The sequence below is a fragment of the Trematomus bernacchii genome, unplaced genomic scaffold, assembly GCF_902827165.1.
Source record: "Trematomus bernacchii unplaced genomic scaffold, fTreBer1.1, whole genome shotgun sequence".
Taxonomy (NCBI): Eukaryota; Metazoa; Chordata; class Actinopteri; order Perciformes; family Nototheniidae; genus Trematomus; species Trematomus bernacchii.
In genome coordinates this window covers 6,812,973-6,834,498 of record NW_022987720.1, presented here as the reverse complement: position 1 = coordinate 6,834,498, position 21,526 = coordinate 6,812,973, and the positions used below count along the sequence as shown (strand labels likewise).

Sequence of the window (21,526 nt, the reverse complement as noted above, 5' to 3'; positions counted from 1 at the left end):
TTAGTTTTCGTTGACGAGACGAGACGGGACTAAGGTGTTAATGGTGGACTATCGGACATTCAAAATGCAGGGTATTTCCCCCCAAGTGTCCGTCTTGTCTGTCAAAATGCATCTTACATTTCTAACTTGCAATATCATTATTTCCGCTCTCTTCACTCCAGAAGAGCGATCTCCCTCTCTCTCTGTGTGCGGGGGCGGGGCCTAACAGACACGCTGCAGCGGCAGAGAGATCTGCCGGGGACGGAGCGTTCAGAGAGTATAGAGACACTCTACAAGACTCGATGTGGACAAAGCTCGTTTGCCATGTTTTCGCGTTAGCGCGTTGACACGAGTAGAGTAGTCTGTCCAAACAGCCGGCCAAAAGGCGTCATATTCAGTCGGAGAAATGCACAATTTTCGACTTCCTTAACTCGTAGCTCTGTTGCCCCAATTACGAGTAACGTTATCACATCAAGTGTGCAGAGGTGGGAGAAGTACTCAGATCTTGTAGCTAAGTAAAAAAATACCATAGTGTAGGAAGTGTTCCTCAAGTCAAAGTATGATCATCAAAATATATTTAAAGTAGCGACAGTAAAAGTAGTCATTGTGCAGATTGGTCCATTTCAGAATAATATGATATGTTTTATAATGATTGATCATTAAAGTGTTCTCAAAGCTAGTAAAGGTGCAGCTAGTTTGAAGGACTTTGTATACTGCAGGGTAGCTTGTGAATTTACTAAACTCTGAGTTAACACTTGATTATATTTCACATCATTCATCCACATCTGTAAAGTAACTAAAGGTATTAAATACATGTAGTGGAGTAGAAGTACACAGTAGCAAAACATTTAAATACTCCAGTAAAGTACAAGTACCTCAATATTTTTACTCAAGTACAGTACAATATTTTAACATAATTATACATATTTCATTTATTTCACATTTAAATAAAGCAATTAATTCGGTTAACAATTTGTTAGTTTTTTCCTTTAAAAAATAACAAAAAGTAAATACAAGAATACCGTTAAAGTACCGGATCGATAAGCAGTATTGATAAGACTAGTAGTACCGTAGAAAACCTTAACGATACCCATCCCTAGATATTACACAAGTAAAGTGTTAAGAGAGTGAAATGTTGCTTTACGAATTTCAACACTTGATGCTGTCACCTTGATTCCAATGTCAGAAACCTGTATTTGCCTAACTGAATTGGTTTAAAGAGAGAAAATATTTTGACTAAAAGTTGACTAAAATGTAATTTTTCATCGACTAAAAGTAGACTAAAACGTTTTGAGTTTTCGTCGACTAAAACTAGACTAAAACGTTTTGAGTTTTCGTCGACTAAAACTAGACTAAAGCTATGAAGGATAGAATTGACTAAAATGTGACTAAAACTAATAACCATTTTCGTCTAAAGACTAATACTAAGACTAAATCAAAAACAGCTGCCAAAATTAACACTGGTTGAGTCAGTGCAGAAGAAGGAATAATCAATGCTCTGCTTAACAAAAACCATATGAAAATGTCACACCCATCCCTGTGGGATTTCTATTTGGTTTCATATAGGTTCTAACTGAGTGTTTTTGCAGCAATAGTTTTTTTTCATTGTTTCTGTTCCTTGTGTAGGTTATTTTGTATGTGGTTTGTGTTTACTTTAAGGTTCATCTTCATGCTGATATCTTTAATCAAAGGGTTCATGTTCAGATCAAATACAATTCCGATTTTCTATACAATAGCTGTACATTATTGTAAATAATTTGACAAAACTTGACAAATTGTTTCTTCAAGCCAACAGATTTCAGGATTTATAAAAAGGTATATTCTATAGTTTATGGAGTTGTCAGTATCCCCTGTCTATCTTGTGCTGCTGGTCCAGAAGTGTCTGTTCCAGGCTCATTTTGGCATCTTCAAAATCTGGATTCATCTTCAATACTTGTTGGAAGTCACTCTTGGCTTCATCGAAAAAACCTGTAAGACATTAAAAATGTTCATAGATAAAAATGTCATGATATGTAATGTACTGCCAAACTAGCTCATTAAGAGTCAGCAGTTTTAAGTTCTGGGCATCATGAGAACGAGTGAGTACACAGCTCCATCTGGTGTTAAAAGAAGAACACACACACACACACACACACACACACACACACACACACACACACACACACACACACACACACACACACCACACACACACACACACACACACACACACACACACACCACACACACACACACACACACACACACACACACACACACACACACACACACACACACACACACACACACACACACACACACACACACACACACACACACACACACACACACCTAATGCTGGGATCGCTCCACAACACAGACCGTCTGCACCCCTTTCTGGTGGATTTTAGTCCCATTTAAAGGGGACCTATCATGCAAAATGCACTTTTGTACGTCTTTTATACATGAATATGTGTCCCCGGTGTTCCAGGGAACTCACCAAGTGTCAGAAAACACAACCCTCTCTATTTTCCTCCATACCCAAATCTCTAAAAAAGGGTCTGCAACGGATCTGATAAAAACTGATCCAGATTTGAACACTGTCCTGACGTCAGGACGGTGGCACTACGGCTATTGGGCCAACTCCACCAATCAGGAGGAGACAGCCACGGCCATTGCCGTTCGAAAGCGCTGGAGACGCTGTAGTACATATGCCAGGCCAGTAGATGGTGCTGTTCTCACTGAATCTGCCCTTGCAGAGCAGAGCTAAAAAAAAAGTGCAAATTGAGCGAAATGAGGCATGGCTAAAATGCATGATCTGTTTGGTATTTTGAAAAGAAAAAAGTATAAATATGCCTTATATAGGTATGGTCCTACACTATATTATTCAAATATAGCATGATAGGTCCACTTTAAAGAAAGCTTGGTTTCTATAGTTCACTGAGCCAGTGTTGTGCTGTTTTGATCATTTTACCAATCTATGCATCTACTGTACCACAATGTGACCATATGACTCCAAATCAATGCAGCATTGTATTAATACACCTGGATTTTAGTCGACCTATTCTATTTTATTTTATTTTGTTTCTGGCATCATGTGAAGCATTGTCCCCCCAAAGCAAACCAGATATTAATCCTACACTGGACAAATATGATATTGAAGCCAATGAACATTGCATCCAATAAAGAAACTGCATAGTTGTCATGACAATATTCATATAAAAGGCAATTTAAATTTACAAAGAGGTGTGCATCCTAGTGATGGCAGTTTGACACTGAAGCTTCGAACGGAGCTTCAACCCTGGACTTCCTATTCCATAGAAGCAGTGATTCGAAGCTTGCTTCAAATCACGTGACATATGACGTAAGAAGCAGCAACTGCTTCAAATCACGTGACATGTGACGTCCGAACCATTAACTGCTTCATTTCCTGAATTAATCAACTCACTGGTTCGCCGTCCAATCAGGTGATTCAATGCACTGCCTCGTCTCTATTCTGACAGGTGACAGGTTGAAACAGTTTCGAATTTGAGCTCTTCAACACTTTATAACCGCTCTAAACAATGCGCAATGTGTGGGTTGTTGTCGTAGTTTACGTTGTTGCTGTTGAGTTGTTGTTGGTATTGCATTTTAATTGGGTCATTATAGAGCAAGCCAGGAAGAAAGATAGGTCGTTCTGGCTCGGGAAACACTTTGAAATGTGGAGAAGTTGTGAACAAAAAGACAATTATGACTAATATAAAAACAGTTCAATAGTTTAAGGAATAGATAGCCCAGTGGATAGAGCCGCTGGCACCAATGCAGCGATGTCCTCCGCGCAGCTGGTTCTAAGCCCGGAATGGGTGAACTTTTAATCATTGCTTTTCAACTTTAATACTTTAATAACTGATCAAAGGCCCTCTCCGCCCAAAAAAATTTCCAGCACTCTCTAGTCTCTTCTCAATAACCCAATACACACAATTATCAATCTTTAATTGCAAATAGAACATGATATTCAGTCTTAGTGTGTGTGTGCATCGAATATTTTTCAAGGCAAAGATACGTTAAACCCACTGCAGCCTTGCACTTCGCCAGGAGAGGTCGCTGTAACTGAAGCTTCGAGAAATTAACCTATTTCCGACACAATTGTCCAAGTGGTTCGATGCTTCATTCAAAGCTTCATTTTGCCATCACTAGTGTATCCTTCTCGTCTAGTTATGTTGTACAAGGCTTCATTGATTTGGGGTCAATAGGTCACATTATATGGAAGCTATTGCAAAATAAAACGTTTTATTTATTGTTAGTTTTAGTCATCTAAAAAATAAAATGGACTAAAATCCACAAGAAAAGAGGTTCCGACAGTTAGTGAAGCAGACCTAGAAAACACAAGTGAATATCAATCCAATATCCAACCTAAATATACAATTATCTTTGACATTCATTTTGAAGCAAAGCGGAAGTTAATTCGCCCCTAGATTCCACCGGGTCCGTCTGCGTCGCGGTTTTGGTCTGGCCTCCTCCGGCGTCATACCCTACCAGGCGCGTTTCAGAAGCATTTCAGAAGCGGAGCGTCTTGCCTGCCGGCTCGCAGTTTTTGTTGATTTGGGCATATTTCCTGGACAGGCTACTTTGTACAGACAAAGTTAATAATAACTGTAATATTCCAGTTATAAACGACATGAATCAAAGATGTGTTGCTGTATTTTAGTGGTAAAAAAATGCATTCATCATAATTATACTATATATTGTACGAGGGCGAGGGCATCCCCACTGGGGATGCCCTCGCGGGAACGGGCCGTCGTAAGGGGGCCGCGGTAGGCGTCGTGGCGAATGAAGAAAACCTCCGCCAACCGTAGAAAACAGGGCCGCTGTGCTGCGACGGGCATGAACATCCCGGTGACCCCCAGCCGGGAGGAGCGCTGCCCGGCCGCAGGCGAAGGCACAGCGGCGGCGGGTACGAAGTCCCCGGAAAGAAGGAGCGGTATCCCCGGGGGGCAGGAGCAGCATCCCTGGGCAGAAGGAACCGTGGACAGGGGAGAGGCCAGACGGGGTCAGACGGGGCGACGTCCGAAGCCGCCGTCGAGGCGAACCGTGAGCCGAACCGTGAGCCGCGGTTAGAGGAGAGGCCAGGCAGGGTCCGGGAGCGCGCTACCCACGGGCCGATGAAGGCGTGGGCGACGTCCGAAGCCGCTGCCGAGGCGAAGGAAGAGGCCAGAAGCGCGCCACCCACGGGCCGAAGAAGGCATGGGCGACGCCCGAAGCCATCGTCGAGGTGGCGAAAAAACGAGAGGGTCCACACGAGGCCGACCAGACATGGTCAAACCTCCTCTCAGGCACCAGAAAAAAAACTCGGAAGGGTCGTCCTGTCCACGATTAAAAACAGGTGGGCGAAAAAGCGAGAGGGTCCACATGAGGCCGACCAGACTTGATCGAACCTCCTCTCCTGCACCAAAAAAAAAAAAAAAAGAAGAAAAAAAAAAGGGGGCTAGTCGGATGTCGTTAGCCGCTAGCTGCTAGTCGCCAGCTGTCCGTTAGCCGTTAGCGAGCGCAGCCGGACATGCAGCCGCATGTCCCGAATAAACCAGGCATCGTCGTGTATCGGCTCCATGGAAGGCTTGCTGTCCCCCAGTGCCGAAAAGCCTTGGAAATGGCGAGCGTCGTCCGCGGCCATTCCGGAGGGCGCACCGAGCCACAGTCTGTGTGCACGTGGCAGCCAGGGACGTCTCCAAAAATCTCCGGCATTTCGAGAAAAACAGTATGTTTTTTGCCGTGTTCGATTCAGTCTCGGACCCATCGCGAGACTTATGTCGGGGTCACCAATGTAGTGCCGAGAGATAGGAGTCGGAGGCGGTGCTTCGAAGGTGCAAATGGGAACTTTAATGAGCAGTAGAAACGGACATGTTGTCGGGTCGCAGCCCAGGAAGAGAAGAAAGCGAAAGGGAGGGCACGCCATAAATACAGTCAACATATATGTCCGTGCGGAAACAATACCCCCAACCTGTAGTTCCATGATTGGATTATGTAACCCAGAGTATTAATCAGTGATCACTACAATATATAATTTACACAGTGCCTGTAAACCGGAGAACGCTGGCATTTCTCCTCCTACTTGAAAGACTACGGAGGGATAGGGTCTGCAAAATTAGTTTTTGTGTGTGTGTGTGTGTATATATATATATATATACATATGTGTATATGTATATGTATATATGTATATATGTATATATGTATATATATATATATATATATATATATTACTCTATATATCTATATCTATATATCTCTCATCTCTCTATCTCTCTCTCTCTCTCTCTCTCTCTCTCCCCCATCTCTCTATCTCTCTCTCTCTCTCTCTCTGTATCTCTCTCTCTCTCTCTCTCTCTCTCTCTGTACTCTCTCTCATCTCTCTCTCTCTCTCTCTGTCTATCTCTCTCTCTATCTCTCTCTATATATATGCTCTGAACGTTCCACTTCCTGCCCGACCTTACGGCTGCGCCGCGTCAAAAATAGGATTTATCCTAATTTTAGAGGAGCCCTGCGCCGAGCCTCTTCTGGGACGCTTCTGAGCCGCAACGCACCGCGTGTGGTGGAATAGCACCCATTGACTAGAGTGGCCGCAATCGCCGTGAGCACCGCGGCGCAGCCGTAACGCGCCGCTGACGGACCCGATGGAATCTAGGGGTCAGGCTTGAAAATAACAGATAGCTCTCTCCTGTTATTGTGAACTTTCGACTAAAAGGGGTCTCTGTACCCTTACCTAGTCTATAGTGGATGAGTCCTCTGTTGTAGAAAGGTGTCTCATAGCTGCTGTCACTCTGTATCGCTAAAGAGAAGTCCTCCACCGCTTCACCAAAATCCACCCCGAGGTACTTTATCTGTCCGCGGTTGTTGTAAGCAGTGGCCGAATGACTGGCTTTACAATCCCTGTGGAAATATGACAGCGTTTAAGAAAGTCTCCGAAAATGACACCGAAGTGAAAGAAACATCAACGTTAGCTAACAGTTAGCTTTAGCCGGCGACACAGAATTGGACGGAAAACAGAAGCTGTAACACAAACGACTACAGACTTGCTATACATCGCCAAAAAAGGAACAAACAGTACCTGGTCTGTAAGCAGGACGAGATAAACTTTGTGTACAGTAGTTCTGCACATTTGAAGTTCTGGTTTTTAAACTCAGAGTGAGCATTTTCAAGTATTTGAGGGTTGTCTTGCTCCATTGGCTGTGAATTGTGGGTGTTTCTCAATCGCGAGTAAAGCTGCTTCAGAGCCACTATTTCAAGCATACGTCATCGAGTGCCGCCGAAGTACTGTTCCAATCTCCAGCATACTTGGAAATCTACCGAGCCCGGCGTACTCCGTTTGGAGAAATATCGAGGCTGCACACGAGTAGACTACGTGGTCTTAAAATCCCCACAATGCTTTGCGCACGGACCAATTTCCCCAAATCTGTGGCGGAAGATGTAAGGCGGGGCCTCTCATATGACTCACACCTGCTAGCCTGTTCCACTCTTCGTTTCCGAATGCCAGGAAGTATTCTTGCCTCGCTTCTAAAGCAAGATGCTCAGCAGACATGTGCGACCAAGCAACCGTACTCGCGATTGAGAAACACCCTCTGTTAAGGTTTGTTGTGTTTCCTAAAGGCGTGACGACACGCAAAAAAAACGTCCAATCACATTTTAGTGCGTCTCAAGTAGGCAGGGCTTATCAATGGGACAATAACTTCAGAATGTATTTCATTTGGAGTTGTTTATTATATAGGATATCATTTCTACATATGTTGATGCTTCTCTGCATTTTCTTGGAGTTATGATGGTGCTGGTTGACAGAGAACCTGCTTTTACTAATATGTCACTTAAAATTGACCACAGAAGAAGCAACACATTGATAAAAACGACTATAAATGAGGCTTTTATTTATTTTTTATTCGTTTCTTTTTTCAAAATACACAAGTCGTTATGGTCATCCATCAATATAAAAGGCAGTACAGTACATTGATAAAACTGTGTTCACCTGGTCCCAAACAATGAACAAATGTACATAAGGTGCAAACGACAAAATGTAAACACTTGGAGAAAATATTCAGAGGTTAGACAGAATAATTGCCCCAGAGGAGATCTGCCTTTGGCGTGTTGAGTCGGTGCTTCTTCGCTCTGCAAAACAAGTAAAGATTACCAACTGCAAATCCAGATCGACTACATTTGTTCAGACTCGATCACTTACCCCTTTTTACACCTGCAGGTCTTGAGTAGCTCTGACCTGGAGGATGCACACACTGGCCTCTGCAGGAACCATCTGCCTGGCTGGTTGTGTCACAAATCACTGCATCACAGTGGACATAGATCTGTGGACAGACAGGATGATTTACTATACAGGGCTACATGCAGCAGTGGCCAAAAGACTCCAGATTTGGATGTACAAGTCTTACCTGGCCTTTCAGAACCTCGTCATCTTTAGTGAAAGTGAACATCTTTACAGAGAAGCGCTTGATGTGGGACGGGACTAAAACTCTGGAGTTACTCACAACGGGATGGAAAATTGTTGCATAGCTGTCATCGCGATTCTCACAGCTAGTGAAGGAATTTGAACGTTAAAATAAAGCAGCCGTTAAATGAAATTAGAATGCTTTTTAGTGGATTATTAAGAAAGTGTTTATACAACTCACTTCTGACCAAAGGTCTCAGTCGAGAACACGTAGTAGTTAGTTTTGCACAACATTACCTGTCCACAATGATGTCCCAGCTTGGCAGAGATGTCCTATCTTCATAAAGGGTTGCCCAACAGTTCTCAGCAATGAGTTCCAAGTAAGGGTCGGTAGAATGCATCAGCTCCACCTCAAAATACAGAGGCTGCCGCAGATATTTCACCACTGGATAATCCTCTGCTTGGTAGAAGAGCTCGTAGGATGGATCTGCAGGAGAAGAGTCCCGTTAGAGAAAGGAGGCCTGGACATTTACAGTGTTTTGTATGCATGAACAAGATTTAGTAAAATTCCACCATGCCTTGGGCTAGCCTCATCTGCACCATCAGCTGCCCAGTGCCGATCTCTGCAGCGGGCTCATAGGTTCTTGGTTTAGCGCTGAAGGCAACAGTCTGAGTCTCATTGACCACATAGAAGCAGGAAATGGTTTGCCTATTAGGGGAAAATAAAATGTATAAATGCATACATTGAAGGTGTTCATCTCCAATTATACAGAATCAAATATTTTACCTGTAATCAGGATCAACTGGTGATGTGTTGGCTGCTCCTTTGGCGTTGTTGTAAGACAGGCGGATCTCATTTTCATACATCATGTAGTTGTCAAAGAACTATTTAACAAAAGAAACGCATTAACATTTGCCAAAAAACCCTTTTTGTTAAGGAATAATTCTTCTAGATATCTAACCTTTTGCTCTGTGACGTTTTATGATCTACTCTGACGTCTGTTATCTCCTTTAAGGAAAGGCATTGGTGCCATATGTGTTGTTGTCACCAGTTTGTGACCGGTCAACTTGTCTGGCACGAATGGTAATTGTTGTGAGAACGCTGAGGCACTTCCTTATCGGTGTTTGTGGACTCTAAGATGTGAAATCTTTGAGGCCATGAGTGTCGGACGCAGGTGGCTCAGTGTTCCCAGCTGTTTAGTCTACTCCTTCAGAGATGTTGATTCTCTGTGAACCAGTTAAAAGGTCCAACATAGAGAGGCTCTTCAGAATTGACGTGGCAACTCTACCGTGAAGTCGGAACCTCTGACTCTTTGATTTGTGATGTGAATCCTCCGGCCGAATACTCTGAATAAACCCATCAATGTTTGACATCAAAGCTCCAACTCTCACCGTGTCTCCTTCCTGAGTCGGTGACTCCATGCATTGCTACACAGAAGTTTCCTCCACAAATTGGCGTTGTCGGCAGGATACCAACAAATCTTCAGAACTGGTAAGTGTGAGTTCAAATCTACATTTGGACATTGCCTTACCAGAATCTGTGATTGACGGTATCCTAAAATTATCTGTTTAGCTAAGCGGCTGCGTTTCGTTTTGGTTCATGAACATTTGGGGCTAGTAACCCCAGGAGATCATCCAGGGACTCTGTCCTGGCTGGTTCCCTCTGTGTGTGCTGCTCGGGACGTATGTGCCGTGCAGGCATACACGGAGATGTTTAAAAAGACCTTAACCTGTTATGCACCTTCCGCCCGGTACCGGGCGGATAAACACGTCATTTGCAGGAAACAACGTCTAAGGAATCTTAATATTGAATAAAACTATGAATGTGTTATATCCATGTAACGGGAAGAAACTCAGCTAACTGATATTTTTAATTATTTTTTTCCAAAAAAAAAAACCCCACAATGCTAGCACTCAGCCTCTGAATTACCCACGAGCGAAAAAATGTAACCTAAAACGGCACTTAAACTCACTCATAACTCCCTTATTACTTATCCTAGATGCACAACCAACCACTCGTTTTTGGTGTCCTGGAGACACTGAATCTAGTGGTGCTCTCCTCAACACTCAGTGATAAACATTCGCGACGCTATAAACGAAAGCGTACATCATAACATGTGGAGCTAAGTAGCTAGAAACGCTAACATGGCTTACCTTGGTCAAAACTGGTCTTCAATGGCATTTAAACGATAAAAAAACGATACTGCAGTTAATCCATAGGTTCATCCTATGTATCTGTGCCTTCTTTGAAATTATTTCTGATAATCCATAAGCAATAAAACAGATTTTTAGTTTCCAAACTCCAGAAGGAGAAAATCTGCAAAACTAGTTTCAGTTCTAAACGCGCAGCCCCCACCTTTTCTCTTTACAATGAGTGTGTGTGAGGGCCTCCCCCTTCGATTCTATTGGCTCTAACGGTCAGAAAGGTGTGTCAACGATCCAAATCGACCAAAGGGGGCCAGAGATAGGTCAAATCCACCCAAATGACCCCAGAAGTGGGGGTTTTTGGCTAAATCTCTCTAAAAAGGTCAAATTTCACTTGTTTTGCATCAATCTTGATACAGGGTACTTATTATATGTTGTACTTTGGATTCATAAAGCTTTTAGTCTACTAACCCATCATCCAAGGGTAGTTTTCACTATCTGTAAAAACATATTTTTGGACGGACACTATAATTTACAGTTTTTTACTATGTAAAATCTGAATTTTCTTTAAAATAAAAAACATTTATATTGATTCTGACACTTCTACATCCAACTCACAGATGTAACCTTGCTTTGATAAAAGAAATTATTCATATAACCCTTTTAGAAGTTAAGTTGTAGTCATTTGTTTTGGGCATGTCATTTTCGAGCCTGAAACATGAAAAACAGGCTCGGTGCTTAACAGGTTAATGAGGGCAGCAGTAACGTGGAACTTCTGTGTGAAATCAAAATAGAGATTTGTAATGAACAAATTGCCGAGATTCCGGGGGTTTCAGCAGCCAACACAAGCAGCCAGAGATATTACCCCCAGCGCCTCTAAAAGAAAAACACGGCTCCAGCTGCGGCTCCGGGGGATGTGTGTAAAATACCTCCCCGTATCTGCATGGTCTGGTGAAGTGAACTCAGAGGGAGAAAGTCACAGCTTTAACTCACACCACCGCCGTCTCTATTAAAAAACGAGATGGTTTAAAAGCACTCTCGTGGCTTGTGGCCGTTTACGACGTGCAGGCAAGTGCGAGGTGCGTGCATTACCTGATGCGCCACAGTTCCCTACATTGCTGGAGGAACTGGTGCCTGTCCGGGGTGCATACATAAAATTATAGGCTAATTGATCATGGGTGGGCAGTGGCATGCAAGTGTAGAACAAAACTGTGTTTCATCGTTGTGATGAACATGATGGCGTGTGTATAGGCTGGTCGAGTAGGACTACAGTTAACTGTGTAGTTTCGGATAGAAAGGGTAGCGGAGAAAAAGTCTATGCGCTCCAGATCGGGGGGGCATAGCACCACTAGAACAGGGTAGTGGGGTCGCAAGAGGATAAGATAGTTATTGCTCTTGGACGGTCTTCAGGCACCGATCTAAGGACTTGTATACAAGGGTGGGAGCGCGAGTCAAGGTGCCCCACTGGGTTCCCCATAGAGGGAGAGATAATTCCCTACCCCCTCTGAAACCTCTTTAATCCGGACTAAATTGAGCTGGATGAACTTTGCTGTCACGCTGGTGTTTATAATGAGTTCATGTTTGTTCGTCTAATTGCAGTGTGGTTTTTCTTGTACTAACCGCCGTCTTGTGCATGTTTTGTAACAACTAATAATGAATCAGTCCATAGCCAGGGTAAAATAAACTAAGCTTTAGTTAACTCACCAAAAGTAAATGACTTGAGAAAGATAAATAATATATAGTGTTAAAGCAAAATTCTGGTAGTATAGATGTGCTGCAAATGAAAATAAATAGCAAAAGAGTGTTTGTATGTCCTGCATCCGAGTGTGCAGAGAAACATGTAAACAAGAAGCACACTGTTAAGGGTGTGCGCTGTAGGTGTAAGAAGAAAATAAGATTATATTACTTTAAGAATAAATTTTAAATTGTATTGCTGTTATGTTGATATGTTTGTGACCTTTTATAAACCCTATGCCCCGTCCTGCACCCTGAGACCCTCAGAGGCATCACTGCTGGTCGTAAACAACCTGCTTGAGGAGGTCAGGGTGGCAAAATCTGTCTGCTGTTTTAGGTCAATGTTGTATTATTTGTTTCATTTATTCTTAAATCTATGTATTGTATGGTAATAAAAAAAAAAAACGTAATGTATTGAACACATTCCGAGACAAAGCTGATAAGACAGAACTTGACTCAGACATAATACAAATTATTGTTGAAACCTTTTGCGCTGTTGCTGCAAAATGGAAACTTTATTGATTATCTGTTCCAACTGGCCACTGGATTCAGATAATTAATATAAGTTGAAGTTTAATTACAGTTTAACATTCTTTATTAAACTGCTTCAAATGATTTCTCGTATCAACCAATTGGTCTCCATAGACATTACTACAATTATAATAGTTGTTAAACTACTGACAAGTTTTCTGAAACCGAGCTTATGAACAAAAGAGTAAAGGTCGCTGGTTAAGCCAGGATCAATATATGTGTTGACGTTTTCATTACAGTGTGCATAATAAGTGTTAAATGAATTGAGCAATTCTTTAAAAAGTATAATGTTGCAATCTCTTTACAATAAGTAATTACAGTTAAAAAAATAGATGTTTTCCAAGGGCCTCTCCTTCACAGCCCTACACTTTAAATCATGAGACTTTCAAATCATAACAGACAGAGATCAGTATCACTTTGTGTTGCAAGCCAAATCCATGTAAAGGTTCTACTTGAGCCCAATTTAAATACCATAAAGAAAGTATTGAACCCAGCTCAAGCTAAATGTCAAATGTATTTAATTAAGGTGCAAGTGTTTTGATTTATTTAAAATGTTCTAATCTCAGCTTCTTTCGAGTTCAGTCTAAGCAACAAATTGTTCCTCATAACATTCTCACTGCTGTCCCAAATGTTTTAACCTTGGGCAGACAAGCTGTTCACACACCCCCACACACTTTGGATAAGTAGTCACCTTATCCACATTGTAAATTGTTGCCTTCTTTAAAGTTATTAGTAATTTAAGATTAATTATTCAATTAAATGTGGTACATAAGATAAAATAACTTTGACTTGATCATTTTGTTCACAACATTAGACCTGTCCTCTAATCTCTACTAGAATAAGATAAGTGTGCATGTTTGGATGTTTTAACACTCCTGTAATGTACCTAATCTTGATATCCTTTTCATTACAGAGCTGGGAAAATGGTGTATTGATTAGATTCTGATCCGTGCAAGTCCAATTTTGACTGACTTTAGTTCTAATGTTAATGTGACTTCAACCCATAAGTAATTATTTAAATTAACTTTAAATTTCACATGATGATGGATTAGGGTTCCACATTTCTTCCACTAATTTGTTTTACAATTAGGCTAAAGGTAAAGAGAGACATTGATGACCTTGTGTCCCTTTTGTTAGTACGTGGTTCCATTTTGTCTATGGCCTTGGACGGCTTCACTAAAAAAAAGTCAACCAGTTCTGCCCTGCTGCAGTCCGGCTGAGTGCAGTCACAGAGATGCTATGGCTGCTCTACATAACATTAATGGTCTGATCCGAGAATGGACACCATTTCCTGCTCCCAGAGAGAATGACACTCCTCAAACTGAACATTACAGCCGTTGATACTGTCTCACATGGGTCTGCTCCCCCCCCACTGAGCCATGAACTGAAAGCATGACATCTGCTATGAACACTTGGAAGCCTCCCTGTCACACCAGCACCAACCCTTGGGTCAGTCAGATGAGACTAACGGCTTCACTTAGGGCATTTGGTTCGGATACATGACTCTCGTTACCGCAGAGTGGGTTGTTTTTAAGGCTATTCATACTGCTATGCAGAGGATGCCTGTAAGTGGGCGAGCTGGTAAAAGCCCCTACTATTGTTTCAAATAGGCCTAATGTCAGGGGCCTCTTAATGTCTAGTTCTACATGTATTCACATTATATGGACAATGTTTCCACCTGGTAAAACTAAAGGCTGCACAAAACTCAGGCTACAATACAACCATTCTGTTCTGCTCTAACGATTCAATATATAGATTCTACATCAAAACAATTAGCTTTTATTGTTTCCAATGATAACGTCACCTTAAGTGGAGGAATGCAAACCTGTTTTCAAATGCAAGGTTTTGATTTTGTTTGACATTTCTCAGTAATGACACCCTCAGACACCCAATATCATTCATGCTATGCCTTCAGTAATAACTCAGATGTTAAAGGGATGAAACTTTTCCTCCCAAATCAGATATGCTTTGTTTTTCAACAAATGTATCAATGTCCTGCATAACATATGTTTATCACAATGGTTTTTTGTAAGCTGCACACAGGTGATACTGAGTCTTCTCGATTAATAGATTATAAACTATACCATGCTTAAATAGACTCCCAAGTTATTATTTCATATGTACCATATGTAAGAAAAGGGAGGGAAGAGTCAATTATATTGAGTAATTTATTTTCTATTGGGTAATTTATTTCTATCAAAAGGTAAATGGTGAATTAATATACATTTAGAATCATTGAGAAGTGGTTATATCCACAGGGACAAGCTCACCTTTAACTTACAATAACATTTCTCTGCTATGGACTGATGATTATATGATTCTTGCATGTTAAATGACTAACACAAACCTTCAAAATGATAATGTGCATGTGTCAGGAAGGCTCCCAAATAATTCTGAGGGACCTATTTTTGTAATTAAATGATAATGTGCTAATCCATTACTTTGAGTTGTCTTCACTCAGAAAAACATCCCTATCAGGTGTTAACCCAATAACTAGGACAGCTCTCAAGGCCAAGGGTCAGAGAGAGGGTAACACTCTCCGGGTGCAGAGAGCACCCCCAGCCACGTGCAAGGAAGCACTAGGTCGTTCGAGATGGGATGCCTCTCTTCACCTTTCTGATAAGAGAGGGTTCTTCTCTTCATCTTTCTGCTCGGTGGGCTCTAGCAGACAACCCTGCAGGACGAGTGAGGGCTTCAGAGGTTTCTATGATACAAGGTTCCATGTTTCTTGGAGGAGTTTGATGTCTTCCTAACCTCTCCCATCACGGGGGGGGACACCTGGATGCATCAGGAATACGCAGTTGCTCTCAAGCAGATAGCAGAAGGAATACAGGCAGATGAGCCTTCGTTTCACTGGGGGGATTAACTACAGTGCTCACTGAATGAGCCACACAAAAGCAGAGCAATTGGGGGGTTGAAATATGGCGCTCTGATGAAGAGTTTGAGCCAATCAGCACCTCAGTGCTAATCTACAGTATCAGGATGCCTTTACACACCAGACACTCAGTGTCATAAAGGGAGGAGGAGAACGAGTCAGGCTTCCTGACGGACATGTTCTCCCAGCTCTCGTACAAAGATGAACTTTGAATTGAATGTCCAGATGTTTAAAGATGTACAATTAATGATTGTTTTTTATATTTCCAATGACCAGACATGTGTTAAATATATTTTGTCAGATCAGATTACACTAAACAAAATTAATAAATATTCTCAGATTATAAGGTATTGAATAATAAAATATTTCTAATATTATAACAGATAATTTTAATATCCTTAATCATCCAGCAATCAGGCTTAACAACACTACTCTTTAATGTATTACCCATGCACAGACAGACCTAAAATGATGTTTCAAGTACTGGATTAATTTCAGTTTTGGCCCAAAACAAATATTTATAATAATTCATATAACAATTATGTAGCATATTTGATCCTCAAATTAGAGAAGTATAATTTAAAGAAATTGATATTCTATATTCAACATTAGATAAACACAGAAGAACCCTTTCCAAGTACCATAAGTAGATTTTCAGGTAAGTATGGCTAATAAGAATAATTGATAGACTTAATTTGGTACAGATCAGTTGTAGCATTTACAAATTAAAGTTTTAAGTGTTTAATCTTTCCTTTCCAGGTTTTTACAAAAGTCTTTGAATATTTGCCTAACTTTTCCTTTTCAGATTTTGAACAATGTACTTGACTAAAATGAATGTATTGATTTTACTAAGACTAAGTGCCTTACTCTTGACTAAAGCGTAATGAAGTAAACGTAAAGTAATCCTAAAATTGAGGACACTGCAATTTCGCAGATTACAGATTGATCAAATCACCACTGTGAATTTTATGCCTTAGCTGGATCTCTTATGATCCTAAGTTTTAAATGCTTTTGACTAGTGATTGCCTTAAAGCAAATCTTTAAGCTGTTTCTGGTTTTGATTTTATAGTTTGATAAATGACATTAAGTAATGGTTTAAATGATAAAAGATATTAGTTTAAAACAAATATTTTTGCTATTATGTATCTGTGTTTTATGTGTGTTCATTATTGTGCTTATTGACAAAAGATGCTCCAAACACTGGAGATAATTTTTCCTATTATGATTGGCTGTATCAATCATTGTGATTAAATGTTTCAATCTTATTCTACTTTGTGATGTAATTGAATGTAAGGTGAGACCACACTCGAATCTGAAGACGCCTATTGATTTAAGTATTGACCAGAATTATTATTAGACTAATGCTTTAAGGTTATCAAAAATGATAAAAAGAGAGGAACTGTTAAGGAATAATTCTTCTAGATATCTAACCTTTTGCTCTGTGACGTTTTATGATCTACTCTGACGTCTGTTATCTCCTTTAAGGAAAGGCATTGGTGCCATATGTGTTGTTGTCACCAGTTTGTGACCGGTCAACTTGTCTGGCACGAATGGTAATTGTTGTGAGAACACTGAGGCACTTCCTTATCGGTGTTTGTGGACTCTAAGATGTGAAATCTTTGAGGCCATGAGTGTCGGACGCAGGTGGCTCAGTGTTCCCAGCTTTTTAGTCTACTCCTTCAGAGATGTTGATTCTCTGTGAACCAGTTAAAAGGTCTAACATAGAAAGAGGCTCTTCAGAATTGACGTGGCAACTCTACCGTGAAGTCGGAACCTCTGACTCTTTGATTTGTGATGCGAATCCTCCGGCCGAATAAACCCATCAGTGTTTGACATCAAAGCTCCAACTCTCACCGTGTCTCCTTCCTGAGTCGGTGACTCCATGCATTGCTACACAGAAGTTTCCTCCACACTTTTGATATTTAAATGTGATTCAAACTCACCGTTCTGGTGGTTCCACAGGTATCCACACTGAAGGAGAAATATGCAAAGCGATCGTCGCTGAACTGTGGTGTGCAGGACTGGTCCTTTAGCGTCAGCTGACTTGGCTTCAGATTACGAGTGGATTCAACCTTCACAGCCAAAGCGGTCATTGTGCCATTGGGGTGGCACTCTGGAAGAAGAAGGCAATGTGTAAAGCAACAAAAATCCATCAATTAAAGCAGCAAATATACTTACATATTGTATCTTACCAGTTGCTTTTAAGGGGAAGTAGCAAGCCAGATAGAGATCAGCAAGCACCCAGTCGTTTGCACGGTCCAACAGAAGCAGGTCAATTCTGGATTTGACTGATTCTGCAGTGAGCAGCTGTGGAAAAGAAAGTAAAGTTCGCCAATGCAGAAGATCTATGGTGGGATTTTGTAGTTTTCACATACCTCGAAAACAGCGTCCTTGGCAGTGTATGGCAGAATGAGGCTGAGGTGTGTGCCGTTCTCATAGAAATTGTAGTCTTCAGCCATCTCAGCAGTCAGCTCTCGAGGTCCAACGATAGCCTTGAAATTAGAGCCGTGACTCCCGAACTTCACGCTGATGTAAAACTGGTTCTGGTCACAGGTGCCAGCCATGATGGGTAGCACTAAAGCAGCAAAACATGCATTATCCATTTGATTGTGTAGCTTTTACTCTAATATGTTTTATTTAATTTTAGAAAACACAATTTGCATAAAGATATTGTCAAAAGCAAATTCAATATGATCTCACCAACATCCTGCAGAGAGGCCTGCAGGTCGACCGGGAGAGCAAAAGGAGTTTCTTCAGGCAGGATGATCAACCCAAAGATCAGAGGGAGGAAGTAGGATGTAATCATGCGCTCAGGATTCTGCAACAAATGAAAGAAAAGCTCAGCAACACTGAAAATATGCTGGTACAAATGTTTTGAATCTATAATGTCACATACATGTTTTAAGACAACATCGGCATCAAAGGGCACTTGAAGAGAGAAGATCTTGGAGCCATTAGCCAAGCTGTGTTCCTGGACTGTGAAGCCTTTGGCATTGCTCTCCTCAACAGTGAGGACCCCGGTGGAGAAGGTGATGTTCCTCAGCTCAACGTCATGGAGGAAGGTTCCCAAGAGAACGCTGAACACCCGAGTCTCTGGGACAGTGTCTGAGGAACAGAAAGTGGCAGGTTTAGAAATTCTAAACCAGCCTGAACGTTGAGAGAACAATTGAGTAGTTGTGCTACTTTAATAAAAAAAAACTAAATAATTAAAAAAGGCACTCTTTGTAAGCAAAAGTGGATTATACTGTACTTGGCTTTCTTGAATTCCTATCCAAACACACCATTTTGCAAAAACTGACCACTGAAACAGGTGGACAGCCTCGAGTGTTTTGTGTCAGACTTGTTGATCCAAAGCTAGGTTAAAGTCTAACATCTTTTTGGTCGCCAACATTTTTCATACCCACTAGAAAATGTGACTTACCATCCTGGATTTGGGGAGATTGAGGCATCAGAGGGGTCATGATGGGGAACAAAACCTTGTATCTGGTATCATCTTGGGTGTCATCTGCCCTCCACAGTACCTCAAGCATGGGCTCCACGAAGTAGGTGATGTGGTACTGGTAATCTGGGGCATGGCTCTGCAATCATTTATGACATTTCAATAAAACATGCAAATGCACTAGTGACTCTTGCATTTCTAATGTAGAGATTTCCCCAACCTTGTAGTAACCATCAGGCGAGCCCAATGGGATCTCAACGACGATGTGGAAGTCTGTGGTGCTCAGTGTGTACCCCCGTGCGGCCATCTGAGATCTATCAAGCCTCTGCCCGTTGATGCCCATGTGCATTTCTGAGACTGTAATGCTGCCGTCCAACAGAGGAGTCACACGGCGAGGTACGTGCCAAGAGATCATATCCTCGGTGAAGAGGACGCCACCTGTTAATGACAAAATGGAGCTGTTGAGGTTAACTGTGCAACAATTAAGCTTACTGTGAAGGCAATATGTTGCTCAGGACTCACCTTTGGGACAAGCAGCTGCCAAGTTCACTACATTCAGACCCTGTGGTGCCATGTAGTAGGCGCTCACCCTGAAAACTTCCATGGGGACTCCAGCCACCTAAAGAGAGGAGGTTTAATATAATTCACAAGGAGGGAAAGGAAATAAACAATGTATAGGAGTGTGTTGCTTACATCCTCTGAATAAGTCTCTGCTGTATTGTACGGGCTTCGCATAACCAGACGACTAGAGGTAGTTTTGGCAGCATAGCCGGCTTGTTCAGCCTCTTGCAGCACCATGGCCACTGGTTCTGGGGTGTAAAACGTAATCTTCCAGATACCTTGTGATGCACCAGAGGTCTACAGGAAAGAGACAATTATAATTAAATCCTCATTGGTGTAGGGAGGAATTAAACTGTAGTATCTGAACAGTTTAATTCAACATACTTCAGGATTGGCGTTGAGCTTGTCGTCTTTACCATCCCGAGTCTGACCCTTAGCTTCAGCATCAAGGTTAGCTATGTGGTGCGAAACCTAAAACAGAAAATGGTGGTTTTAGCATTCGTTTCCATACACACAAGACGGTGGAATCATCAATGTAAAGATGACCTACTTCCATGTAGTTCCTGTCGCAGAGGATCTCCCTGGAGGCCCAGCGAGTGTAGCTGCAAGTCTGAGACACGTCATGACTGACCACGTCTGATGGATTCTCGCCGTACATCTGGAGTCTCAAGCCAACTTTAAATGTAGCATCATCCTATAAATATAAAAAAACTAAATTAAGAGAAAATCCCTAATATTCTTTGGTTCCAGCTTCTTTGTCATTGAACATGTAATATCCTTGCCTTCAGGGACACATTTGAAGTCTAAATGGATATGTTATGTAACAAATGAGTCAAGAAAGTACCTAGCAGATGAATTGAGGAATACAGTTTTGAGTAGAGCAGTGTTAATATTTTAGGGATGTACCAAACAAAAAAGGGAAATGTACTTTGTGTCTTTTAAGGGTAAGGGGTTAAAAAGAAATTCAGGGAAACACAAACATGGGAGCAACCATGTGTTTGTTGTGCTAATTCTGTCTCAAGTGACTGAATTAATGGCTCATGTGGCCCCAACTAAACTTGGTAGAAAATTACATTGAATGCTGTTAAACCACTTTAGCTCAAAACAGACCTTGTTGTCCACAAAGCAGCCCATCAGGGAGGTATAGATTCTGGCGTTACCCCACGGGTCAGACTCCATGCTGTATCCACACTGAGCAGCCATGCTAGGTGTCATCAAAATGTGCTTGGTGCCATCTGAGGGGAGAAAATAAGCTTTGTTAGGGACCCCTTTCCTCAGTGATGAACCAATCAGCTCATTATTAGCACTTTAAATACTTACGAATAGCCTCCACCTCAAGCTGGTTTCCCACTGCTAAAGCCTTGTCCAACGACAGTCTCATTACATTTGCGGCACAGTCAGACCTTAACCCACTGCCTGTTAAAAGAAAAGGCTTGTGAGGAGAATGTAAACCGACTGAACATGCTGTATAAAAGTGACTTAATGAGAATTGAAGCTTACTTGACTGCGAATTTAGCTTCACATTCGGCCTGGCTTGACCCAAGATGATAGCTGCAGCCATCCATAACAAACTTGAACACATAAAACACATCATTTAGAGACAATTAAGTATACACATAGAAAGAAATCTACAAGAAATGTAACTTACATGTTCCCAAGCCTCAGCATGTTGCAGTTTGTAAGCAGCAAAACCCAAAACCACAAGACTACAGCCAGTATCAGAGTGTGGCAATGTCCAGCACACCTTCCAACAAAAACACAAGTCTAAAATGAAGGGGACTGGATGATTAACTGAGACATCAGCAGCTGCTTTATATTCCACTTAACGACAAAGCACAGGTGAGGCTTGTTAAGGATTCTACACACACACACACACACACAC

General features: G+C 41.6%; 2 protein-coding genes across 2 annotated transcripts; both read right to left on the bottom strand.

The window, feature by feature from the left end:
* Positions 1-1,812: 1,812 nt before the first annotated feature.
* On the bottom strand, positions 1,813-7,155 carry LOC117492749 (tetratricopeptide repeat protein 32-like). The gene is made up of 3 exons (XM_034143131.1): positions 7,040-7,155; positions 6,695-6,861; positions 1,813-1,947 (listed from the first exon to the last, which is right to left on the bottom strand). Exons 1-3 carry the CDS (start codon positions 7,153-7,155, stop codon positions 1,820-1,822), a joined length of 411 nt encoding a protein of 136 aa, XP_033999022.1. The 3' UTR covers positions 1,813-1,819.
* A 668-nt stretch (positions 7,156-7,823) lies between these two features.
* LOC117492737 lies at positions 7,824-21,312 on the bottom strand. The gene is made up of 21 exons (XM_034143123.1): positions 21,293-21,312; positions 21,145-21,215; positions 20,965-21,060; positions 20,755-20,879; positions 20,195-20,338; positions 20,029-20,115; positions 19,777-19,941; positions 19,606-19,702; positions 19,304-19,521; positions 19,066-19,222; positions 18,541-18,749; positions 18,345-18,462; positions 18,020-18,219; positions 17,837-17,951; positions 17,588-17,757; positions 9,147-9,244; positions 8,938-9,068; positions 8,657-8,846; positions 8,364-8,505; positions 8,159-8,279; positions 7,824-8,088 (listed from the first exon to the last, which is right to left on the bottom strand). Exons 1-21 carry the CDS (start codon positions 21,310-21,312, stop codon positions 8,018-8,020), a joined length of 2,745 nt encoding a protein of 914 aa, XP_033999014.1. The 3' UTR covers positions 7,824-8,017.
* Positions 21,313-21,526: the final 214 nt, after the last annotated feature.